At 37.9% G+C, this 12,235-nt stretch overlaps 1 protein-coding gene across 1 annotated transcript in view; it reads right to left on the bottom strand.

Annotated features, from left to right (window-relative positions):
- Positions 1–12,235, bottom strand: part of MAN1A1 (mannosidase alpha class 1A member 1) — a 141,572-nt gene that overhangs the window by 15,979 nt on the left and 113,358 nt on the right. The window contains exons 7-8 of the mRNA XM_066994361.1: positions 11,075–11,168; positions 6,816–6,931 (exon numbers count right to left, since the gene is read on the bottom strand). Of these exons, the coding sequence (XP_066850462.1) occupies positions 6,816–6,931; positions 11,075–11,168 (210 nt within the window). The remainder of the gene's footprint in view (positions 1–6,815; positions 6,932–11,074; positions 11,169–12,235) is intronic.

The following is a 12,235-nucleotide window of genomic DNA, read 5'->3' as shown; positions in this document are numbered from 1 at the left end:
TTAATTACAATTGAGTAATTTCAATGACTACTTCTCTTTTAAGAACAAAAAGCAGGCATTTCCTTTCCTACCTCAAGGTGTCACTGTAGCTGGAGATAAAACTTTCTTGCAAACCAGTTACACATTTCCCTACTGTAATAAATTTGGAACTTCAAAAATATGATCTTAGTTCTAAATTTTCAGGGTTTGTAATGGTTGTTTTGGGGATAATTACAACTCTGCATGCTTCTTTACAATAAAGTACAATAAATTATCTCAGTCCACACCACACTTTTAATGTGTGTTGCTTCCCTTAGGGATCGTCTTCATAAACAGTATTTTGACAATTTGAAGCAACGAACATGAAAGAATTCCACTATGTGATATTTCCAATAATTCAAAAATGTCAATTGCTTACTTTTTTATTTTAATATTTATGGCTTGCACCAATTCAGTTTATTGCTTTGAATCAGCACAAAGCAGGCAGATCAGGATTACTGTAGTTTTGCATACTTTGAGTTTATAAACCAATTGCCTGTCCTGTTGACTTTGAATTCCTTTCCTCATCTTTCTCTATTAAGTTGATCTAATGCAGTAGGTACTTTTCTTCAGCAGTCTTCACAATTCATCAAATTTATCCTTTGTCCAAAATTCCAATGTGTTTATTATGGAAAGTTTAAAATTTGCATTTTTCCATTGTTACAGCTATTTTGGAGATTGCAGAAAAAACATTGCACAAGCTTTTCCCTAAACTTACATGAATTTATACTTGTAAGTTAATTCTGTTTTTTAAACATCCTTCATAGAGGTTTTAAATGCATATTACAAGACATGAAATCCCGTGAAAGCATACTGTTTGAGAAGCTAGGATGAAACAAGGAAGTTCAAGCCTTTGCCACAATTTATTCAAATACTTCTGCTGAAGAGAAGTGGTATCATCTCCTCTTGAAACTGTAACTCCTTACTAACTCTGCTTTTCAAAGATCAAAACTGGAATGTGAACACAAACTTTCATTTCTTTAAACACAATACATAACATTTTGATATAATAAACATCGTAAGGCACATACTGCTTTTGGACTTAACAGCTTGTTATAAAGACAAGCTTTCGTGTGTGATGAAATATGAATGCTTGTAATGGAGATGCCTAAGATTTTAAAATGGAAATATTGGAAAGCATTTAACTACTATGATACCTATCCATCCGATCACTAAAAGATGATTAAGTTCTAAAGGAAAGCTGATAATTTACTTTTGCCTGAAAATCTACTTATGTATTTTCGTCTGTATAGACCTATTAGTGTCTCTAAGAGCACCAATGCTCTTACACTAAATGTAGTTAAGGCTGTCTGCTACCAGAAGGTTAGATTTATTCATATTCTTAAAAGAGTATTAATGGAATAGCACAAATCAAAGCAAGCCTATCAGGAAGTTACATTACGTATTTTCTGAATGTTCTAGAATAAATATAGATCCCTCCTGGCAAGCTTTTTGCTGTATTAGTAGGGATATGGCTGCTCAGACAAGATCTTTCTGATGACAAGAGCGAAGCCCCACACAAAATGGTGACAATTTCTCTTACAAGATTTTTCTTGTTTAAATCCTTCTGAAAGCGTTTTAACAACTTCACAGCTTGCTGGTTCTCATGACAGTCCGTAAACGAGCAAACATTTTATTGTGTACTTTGTATAGTCCGAAACATTGAGATTGCATAGTTGTAAGTAAACCATTAACTTAAGAATCTGCAAAAGCCTTTCTTTAGTCTTGATGCTTTCTGTTGGAGAGAGCCTCGAAACTCCTCTCCTACTTCTGACAACAGAGGAAATCTAGCCAGAAGAAGAAAAAGGAGCAGCAAGTCCTCTGGATGTTCTTGTCTCTTAAGCATAATGAATCTTGTGTTTCTACATAATACAGCTATACTATCAGGATGTGCAGAACACTAGTGCAGCAGTGTGATAAATATTTTAAACACAACAGCTGACAAACTATGTAAATAAACCACATGTTTATTCATTATTATACGCTTAAGTCATAGACAATACCCAAAATGTATTCAGTGCGAATGCTGAATCCGCTGCACCAACTGCTTCACTGGGAAGGCCAGCTCCTATTGCACCACGCTGCCTGCCACGCAGGCTTACCTATTTCCTTGAACGCCAAGAAGTAAAGTTAAAGTAGTGAGTGTCCAATTCATTAACATACTCTTGGCTTTACACAGCATGACAAACTAGTCTCTAATTGAGTTGTTGCAGTTCTGTCATTATCCACATCAGTCACTTTAAGCAACTTAGCAGAAACTGCAGGCAATCCAGACCCACCACCAGCCTGTCACCACAGTTAAATATACCCTCATGAAACCTTGAAGATGGCCAATAACCTGTTTTCATTTTCCTAACACTTTGCTCTCCCCCTCATTTCAATGAGAAAGGAGTCTGCATGGATCTTTTATTTATCTAAAAGGCTGAAACCTTGACAGCTCTGAAAAATGTTCACTACTTAATGCTGACACTTTAATATACCAAAAAATGCCCCAAAACAAAAAATGTCCCACATAGCTTCCCTCAGCCAAGTACAAAGCAAGCATATCAAGGCTACTCTCAACTGTTAGCAATGCGACAAAACCAAACACCAGCACCACCAAAGAGATCCAATATATTTTGTCTGAATACTCAAAATTCTGAGGCAAAAAATGACATTTTTGCCGTTTAATACCCACAAAGGTTTACCAAATTCCTTAATGATGCAACCCAGCTTAGCAGTAGGCTGAATTTCAGCAGTGCTGTTGCAATCTGGCAGAGAATGGCTGTGATGATGTTGCACACCACCTAGTATTTTTGCTATTTCCATCATTTCTACTTCCACATACTAGGTTGTCTGGAGATTACTAGCTGCTATGTTACAATCTTCCAAGCAGTTGTTTCCCAGTGAGAAAAATTAGCAAATCTAAATGCCTAAAAGTAAACTACCACTTCTGCAGAACGCGGCTGCTTTACCTCCCTGATACCACTGTTGGATGAAGTGAACCAAGCTGCTTGGGAGCTGCTGGTGAGGGATTCCCCCTCTTCCTGTGAAGTTCTGCTGGGAGGAGGTACTTCCCTCTTTAGGGCCCTTAGATACTCCCCTTCTCTATAAATACGCTGAGGAGGGGACGAAAGCAGTGTCAGAGAGAAGGGATATTTAAGACATAGAAAGCTGGCAGCAATGGCCATGAACGAATGTAATGTGAAAATTAGGAAAAGATATGGGAACAACCTATTAACAGAAGTAATGGGAAAACTGCCTTTCAACTTTTAAGATCAGGGCTGACACATTCAAAAGGGGAGGATTCAATGCAATTGCTTGTGACACTGCTGTTGCCAGACTGAAGTAAACTCAGAAGGTCCATTTTTGCTCTGAATTACCATATTCTTTTACTAAACCTGTTCAGTTGTCCCTAAGAGATTAACTGAAAAGAGCGCAATGCTTCCTGTACTGGATGCTGGCAAAGACTGATGATTTATTCTATAGCCAGTTAAATCCTCAAGATCGGTAACATGACTAAAAGCTCAATACGCATTTGTTCTGTAACAAAATGTTGCATGATATCCATTTAAACTAGTTTAGAAGATTTCTTACTTCCTGAATTATGCGAAGCAGGACATGATATAAAATACTGCATTGCTTTTCAGAAGAAAAAAATAACTTACATTAAAAATACATTCACTTGTCTTTGCGCAAATTCTGGAATTTATGAATCCCTCTGATGGCCTTATTAAGATTATGCTCTGGTATTCAAAACAAGAATATCTCTGTCCCTTTTCCCATTAGAAATAAACTCTTCTCTAAAATAGCATCAGCCAAATATACATCTCATTCATGGCAAACAAAAAGTTTTTAAATATATTTTGGCATCTTAGTTATTACTTTTCACTTGAGCCATAAAACAAACTATAGATGCTTCAAAAATTCTAATAGAAAGAACTTTTTGTTTTTAATATAAGTTACTGAGCAGTGTAAGAAACGACCCTGAAGCTTTAGCTAAATAAATTTCAGCTTTACAGAGTGAAGTATAACTCAACATATATTTTCATTTGTGGTTTCTGGATAGTGAAAGACATTGAATTAGGCATCAAACCTTCATGTTGTACTTTCAGAATTTGGTGGGCATATGCAGGACTGAACAGCTAGGAATAATTATGCCGTTCCCTTTGGTGTAGTCTTAAAAAGAGTCTGAAAGCATCGAGGGAAATTTATCTAAGAAAATACGAAGCAGACTAAGAATGCCCAAAATGTGTAGGCTTAGTCATAAAGAAAGACTGCAGCTTGTGCAGACACTTAAATTAGCTTTAATTTAGATAAGTAAGGGATCAATAGCAATAAAGTCAATATCAGGATGGATTTCAAAACAGGCTAGTCACTCGGGTGAAGAACCTAGCATGTCAGTGGGCCCCAAACAGTCTGCAATTTCTGTGATACTGCAACTTCCCTGCTGCTGTTATCTGAACAAGCTACATTACAACATCAAGCCATGCCTCTACATGCTGCGTGTACACTTTCAGTTTGATACAGATAAACCTCAGGACAGAAAATGGAGAATACGAACATTGCTCAGAAAATAGTAGAAAACATTCAACCATCGGCATGGCTAAATCTAGCACATAATTTGTGATCATTTGACCCTCTCATACACTGATATTTTGGACAAATTTGATGGTTGGACTGCCTAAGAGCTGTTATTACTGCAAAATATTAAGATAATGAGTACTTTAAATCTTGCCATACAGCAGAGCCCAAACCCAGTCAGTGATACTGTTGCATTCAGTGACTGCTGCCGACACTAAATCCTGGCCGAGAAGTTAGCTTCTGCTGAATGATGACGCCAATGACGGCTCCTGCTCCCTGCTGGGACCTTGGGACACCTGCAGAGGTGGTGGTTACAACTTCTGTACACGAGGAGTTTGTTATCCCAGCGTGGGTTTCAGCTGCATGTACACTCCTGTCCCTTTCCCTCGTTGGCCAGATAAGAGCACACAGCCCCTGCCCCAGCCACAGCGCCTTGCTCAGGAGTGACCCAGGCACGCATCCATGGTGCGGCTGAGTCCTTATTACCGTCCCGAAAGCTGTGCTGGAGCCAGGAGAAGGCAGACCTTCAGCCTTTGGAGAAGCAGCCAAGACCATCGAGGTGCTTCGCTTGGCTACCTCTGGTGGTCCATGGCAGGATGGGGAGCGATGCGCCAAGCATGGTCATGCCACCAAGGGCCAGGACTGCACCACGTTAGGGATGCTTAGCCTGCAGCAGTTTCCAGAAGAGATGTACCAGGAAACCACATTTTTACTGCACATGTCTACACACTAGCACTTACCCTGTGTGAGAATGTGTTTAAAAGAAAGAAATGATATTATTAAACCGGTGAAAGTCGAAGAGTAGAAGCAGCTTTGAGGTGGTTCAAAATGCCTTCCATGGTAAGATGAATTGATATCCTATTACCAGATGCTTTGTTCTCTCTTTTTGGCTGCCAACCTAGTGACTGAACTATTACAATATCACTGTTCTTATGTTATAGCTTCAAATTTACTCAAACCTAATTTAAAATCCACCTTTTGCTCTGAAGCTGAAACCATGTTATCGGTGGAAAGGGGGCTGACCACATCCAAACCTGCACTTACAAAATTAAAGGCAGGATTTTCTTAGCAGAGGATGCTTGGTTGTCAAATGTACGACCAGCAGAGATCACACCCTCCCTCAAATCCTCACATATGACTTTTCTCTCTAATGAAAAAAGAAAATTTCCAGTGAGTCAGGGTTGCATTTTCTAATGCCACCACTTTTTGCTGTGTGGGAAGTAAAAAGAGACTTATGTCTCTTCTCTAAGGACCGTGCATTTCCAAGTGTATGAAAGAATAAGCAGATATTGCTTAGCATCTCGAAGCCTTGTCTACAGAGGCACTGTACATACATACAGTTAATAAGAGATAAAAGTCCTGGCCCTAGAGAGCTTACAGTCAAAATAGATGAAAGGATGGAAAAAAGTAGCAGTATTATCCTCTTTTATACATATATATGAAAGCAAAGTACAGAGGAAATAGGTCATTTGCCCAGACTGCAAGGAAAGCCTGTAAATATGAATTTAAACTTAATACTTCACAAGTCTCAATCCAGTGTCACAAAGCCATTAGTTCTCCCAAAACTGTACATTAAGGAAACACCACCAATAACAAAGCAAACCGCAGACCAGAAGGATCATAAATAAAATAAAACGTAAAAATATAAATATGAACAATTCTGATTTTTGAAAATTTTCTCTTGTGTCTAATTTGAATAATTGGCTGTTTCAGAGACTGACAAATGTATGCCTCATGTAACAGAGTCCCTGTGTAACAAATAATTTTGGGGGGGTAAATTGTCTGCCATAATATATTGATTCCTGTTTTGACCACAGTCAAAACACTGCAATGGATGAAATATGAGGTTGAAATACAAGAGAGGAACTGCCTTCTGATTATAAGAAAGGAGGCAAAAAGAGTTGATATAGAGAAAACTGAGGGCAAAATTGAACTTTAATATGAGAGCTACTTGTAGATGCATTTCTGTGCATATTTTATGCTCTTCCCCTCCAGTATTAGAGAGGATTGACTGTATTTCAGTTGAAAAAAATTAGCTGTAATTCAAGACTCTCCCCCTTCTCACAGTATCTGTATTCATTTAGCATTTATATTTGATGAAGGCTTTAAAAAAACCAACTAATTCTTTAAAAACAAAAAGCACTCTGTGGTGGCAAACACATAAATCCCTCACATTGTTAGAATTATTAGAGATTAGATTATTATGGCAAGGAAGATTTAAATATCTCATTTACCTGAACAGCATCATAATACATTTTCTTGCCTTCTTCATCTGTCTTGTCCGACATCAGCCATGCCTTGAGCAAATATTCATAAAAGCTATCCCCAAGCCCTCCAATGGAGACGTGATCTAAAAAAGGAATAAAGAAGTTCAACAGCAATTTCACCTCCAGCATGGACAATAAAATACAATTATAGTATGACACAGTGGTAGATTTAATACATTTAAACATCTCTCCCTGTAACAGTCATGTAGTAAGTGTAAGCCTGCAACCTCAAAAACACTTTAGCTGGTATATAAAGAAAATTATTTCTTTAATTGCTGGCTTTTTCATCAGGCTAATGCACCATACTTATTTAACATCCACACAGTGTCTCAGGAGTTCATAGAAAAGAAACAAGAACTTGAATGTTTGACATCTAATTCATGTTTATAGTCAATCTCATACAAAAACACGTTAACCTAAGTTCTTTTTTATCTTAAAAACAAGAAAAAAGTAGAAAATGCTCTGTACTTTGATAAATGCTTTCCCCTCTTAACATGCAGGTATTGTTTTTATTTGTTCTTTATTCACTAGTGCTCCATTTAAGTAAATTCACAGAAAAATCAAAATGTTTTAAGCTCACTACTACAAAGATGAATTTACTTCATTGTTTATTTTTTGGTATTTTTTTAATATCCAGCTGGTCTCAGAAGTCAGCAATGGTTCTAAAGGAAAAAAAAAAAGGCTTTGACAGATCTACAGAAGATTATTGCTATCACATTGATTTATTCTGTCCTGTGCTTACTATATGAAAAAATGTGGCACTACAAATGCTGTGATTATTCAGTTCCACACATCTAGGACTTGGCACTGCAAACAAGTCAGAACATTCAATGTCATTGCACCAGCCACGTAGGAAGTACCGATGGTCTTAGCTACTTGCACAAGGTGGCATCAACTTGCTGTCCAGGAGCCGAGAAGATACTTGGCAAAATTCTAATGGGCTAACATATGATTTTGGCATTTTATCTACTAAAAGCATAAAACACTACAATCTCTAAGCTCCATTAAACTAAGAACTCCAGGTTTTCTTCTTGAAGTTGATCCTGCCTGGTAACATTAAGGGACTTGGCACATATTGAGTCTTCTGTGGAAGGATTTCAAAATGCTTTACCAGGACTATTCATTTATATCCGTCAATTTTACAGCACGGAAGGGGTTTGATAATACCATCCGAGACATCGAGGATGGAGATGTGGGTACATACATTGCGCAGCAAGATGTTGAGTCATACCACAAAGTTCTGGGCATGAGAAAAGCAGAACACATTTGGGGTAATCCAGGCTCACAAAGCAAGAAGCAGGAGGGTTAGTGGTGCAGACCTCAAGTTTCTCAACACCTCACTGATCTTAACTTCAGAGTTATGCCTCTGTGTTGTGGAATTCAGAAGAACACAGAGAATCTATTTATTTTAAACTCCTTAGTATCTTCTCTTCATGGAATACTTCCTTTTGCCTACTGAATTGGAAAGCCATGCATCTGCAGAAGATAGACTTTTTTCCTATTCAAACTTTATTAACAGTGTTTTTTCCTCCTCAAGCCTGTGACATACCAAAAATAATTTACTTTTCCAAATGTATCCCATCTTTTTGCCTAACAGATACATTGTGCCATCAAAACTGGATTATAAACAGCTTTTTTTCCCCTATTCTTTTGAATGAGATATATTAAATTTCTGGAAAGAATATACCATTTATTTAATTAAATGTTCATGATCTAAAAGGAAAAGAGGCTTCTTAAAAAAATGAGAACATTTTCTATGATGGAGGGCTGATCTTTGAACAGCAGCATTTAAATGACCTTTACGGTTTCCTAAATAAATTACCATAGAAACCTCTGACATTTGCAAACTAAATAGCAGAAGCACAGTTTCATCAATAATAAGCCCTGTTATTATATACATTATTGCAGTAGACAAATCCAATTGACGCATGCTGCAGCAAATCACTGTCAGTTTACTGTCAAAATAACAAGGGCTAAATGAATTTACAGGAACAGTGGCAGTGATCCAGCAGTGTCCTTCACAGTTACAGCATTGCTAAAGAAGAAATGTTCAGAAACTACTTCCCCCTCCCCACTCGACACTTGAAAGGGAGTACTTCTGTCTTGAACTAGTTATGGGTCTAGGCTTTCTTTTGCTGTTGTAATCAACTGAAAACAGACTAGAAAAGCAATCTTGAATAAAACACCATTCAAGTTTTATGTTCTGATCTCCTACTATGGAAAAAAAAAAATCAATGTCTGCAAACAGAGACAATTGAATTGGAAGAGATGCAACAAGTAAAGATCAAATTTGCTTTTGCCGTTCAGCATGCTAGGGACTGACCCACATCAACAATTGTGTTCATTATTTGCACGTGCAGAAAGCTAATTTCTATGTCAATACTACACAGAAAACAAAGGCAGTATACACTGTAATCTCTACTGTGCAAGCCAACAGAAACTGGCATTTAGTGTGAAAGATGAGTACATAAGACAGAATTACATTAAAAATAGGGAAATGTCAAAGGCCACAAGGCAGCATCAGTATTTGACTGCCTTAAAATAAACATGGCAGAGCCATGTTTCAGCTGGTGTCAGCCATGGTGTCAGCTACTAGCAAGATGTATTGTCATTCAGCCCACCAAAAGAGTAACTGCAGGACTGTGTAACTAAGCCAGGCCCAGGATGTCCCAGTTCAGCCCCGCTCACGTGAGCTCTCAGCGCTATTGCACTAAATAAGGGAATTGGATGCAAATTAGGAAAATTGTCATCTAGCCTACCACCAAAAAGCTGAATTTTTGTGGCTGACTGAAGCCAAGGAAGGAAGCCAAGGTAACTAAAGCTGGCTGAACGCAGCTTTACCGAGGTGGCCTTCTAATCAAACCTGGTACCTACTGCTTTAGGGTCAATGGGAAGCTTTAGTGTTTTACAAAGCCACGCTAAACCAGCATGTGCAACAAGTGGGCACAGACATCAGAGAGTTTGTACAAACGTGCCAGCTGGAGTCAGGCACTTATACACACTGAGCTGCCACAGGCCAGTAGCAGAACAACCTCAAACAAGCCTCACAGAGTAGCAGACTATGAGGCTTTCCAAAACAAAGGGAATACTTCTAACGCACAAAGGGAAATGGCCTTTGTCTTGATGGAACTACACAACTGAGCATCACAACCTTTCTGGACATCTTTTTAGTTCACAGAGTGACACAAAAACATTCAAAAATATATTTTGTTCAATTACAAAGCTTGTTCTTTGCCTATGCAAAAATTATCTTGTCCATACAGACTGCAGCCAGTCCCATGAAGAATTCAGGACCTCACTTCATCTTAGCTGCATACCAGACAAACTGTTATATTAAAGAATTTCTCCAGTCCTTTCCCTGTCTTGTGTGGTCTAACCACCTCTAATACTGATAATCAAAGACACCATCTCATCTACCTTTTTCTTGTAAGATTAAGCCAGCTTATCTTGCTTGTTTTCTTAAGAGAACATTGGAACATTGAAAGTGGAAACATGAATGGGATGGTTGTGGACTGCGAGTAAATGGGAAAAGTGGAGAAAGAAGTAGGATCTCCAGACGTGTTTTTGCACACTGCTTAGGCTTTGAACCTGGAATAAAGATCAGAGAAGGCAATGTATAACACGAACAGGCTCAGTCTTGAGCTTGAGCCTGAGTTTTTGAGCTGAGAAGTTCTAATACTGCAAGCATTTTTTTATATTCTTTGCCTTCTAATTTTGGTGTCTCCAATAATGGTTCCAAGAGGATTAACACCATGACAGTTCTGTCTAGTTTGCTTCCTTAATTGTTAGTATTAAACTTCAACAGGAATCACAGCTGGTATTAACTGGAAAAAGTTTTCTAATCTTCAGTGGAGCTGTACCAGGCTAAAAACATGAAATTTGATTCAGATGAGCTGATAATGTTTCCTTAAGCACCTACTTTTGAGAGCACTTTAGACTTTTCAATAAAAGGCTTTTATAATCTACAAATTCCTTTCCAAAGCTACATAGTTAGATGTTTCCCCACTTGCATAAGCCATATTGAAAGACCTTATAAGAGAACATTTCAAAATAATAACTCTACTTGCTGCATTTTAATGTGTATTATTTTTTTTTTTGTATTGTATAAGAACTTGGATATAACATGAGGAATGAATAAAACATGTAACAATGACTGAAAGAAGCTAACAACTGCAAACAGCATACTGATAAGACAGTTCATAGTACTGAAGAAGTGATCTACTTACGTTGGCCCCATTGGCCGCTGCTGGGATTCAAATAGTTGGGGTAAAGGCCTTCTGGTTTATCCAGTCGATTTAGAACTTTTCGAATGTTCATTACCTATTGGAAGGATACAAAACACTGAGCACTCATGCATTGTTCCCCCAAAATACAACAGCATCAGTACAAAAGTTTCAAAGTGCAAGTGTCCCGATAAAATAAAAAATAGTATTTTTCAGCACATATACTATGTGTCTGAATGCATCTGTGCAATTATATTATTATTAAAAAGATCCTCTAGGCTGACATCATCATGTAAATAAGCTACAAAAAAACTGGAGTTTCTGTGACAAGTGCTGGTCATGAAACAGCACAAAAGAAGCAAGCTCTAAAGTTAAGGTCTTGCCATACAGAATATTTTGTCCCTCCATAGTATTCTGAAATTCGCAGACGCTAATTGCCTAAACTAAGCTCACCTACTTCAACATTATATTCCTCATATACCCAAATCATAAATGTTATTACATACTAAACCCATCACCTAGTTTAGAAGCATAAGTGAATTGTAAGGTTGTTTTGCCTAGAAAGAAGAACACTGCTGGAACCAAGCTTCGTACAACCAACTTGCCCAGCAGGAACCAATTCAGCCCTGAGCTTTCCACCAGCGTGATTAAGGAGCTTGCCACAAATGAGAGGCCCAGGGAAACAATTACAGTACAGATGCTCTGCAGATGGGGTCATCCAGTAGCACAATTCACTGCAGAGCACATGAAATAATTTAAACTGAAATTTAATTTTCACAAAAAAAGCAAAGGTAGCAACTTGGGAGAATGAAGATCATGACAAACACAGACCAGAAGCAGTAAAAAAAAAAAAGGTACTGACAGCTTTATTTTAAACATCTTGTATGCTTAGAGATCAGAACTAGCTGCTGAGACACAAGAGAAATAAGCTTACATCAAGCAGTAAAAGAATTTCTGTTGTGGTACACAAACTGCCTTCTGCATCTTGGTGCTACATTGCTAACAGTTATTGTCTAAATGCAGACTGAAAAGAGTCCTACACCTAACTTAATTAATAGTTCTGAGTACCTCTATGCAAAGCTTACTCCAGTTTCTTCTTCTTTATCAAGTGTACCAGACCTTGAACAGCTTGGCTTGGCAGGCTGTGGAATCAATGTCTTGATT

This window comes from Anser cygnoides, chromosome 3, assembly GCF_040182565.1.
Source record: "Anser cygnoides isolate HZ-2024a breed goose chromosome 3, Taihu_goose_T2T_genome, whole genome shotgun sequence".
In the NCBI taxonomy this organism is placed as follows: Eukaryota; Metazoa; Chordata; class Aves; order Anseriformes; family Anatidae; genus Anser; species Anser cygnoides.
This window is presented reverse-complemented; position numbering and strand designations above follow the sequence as displayed.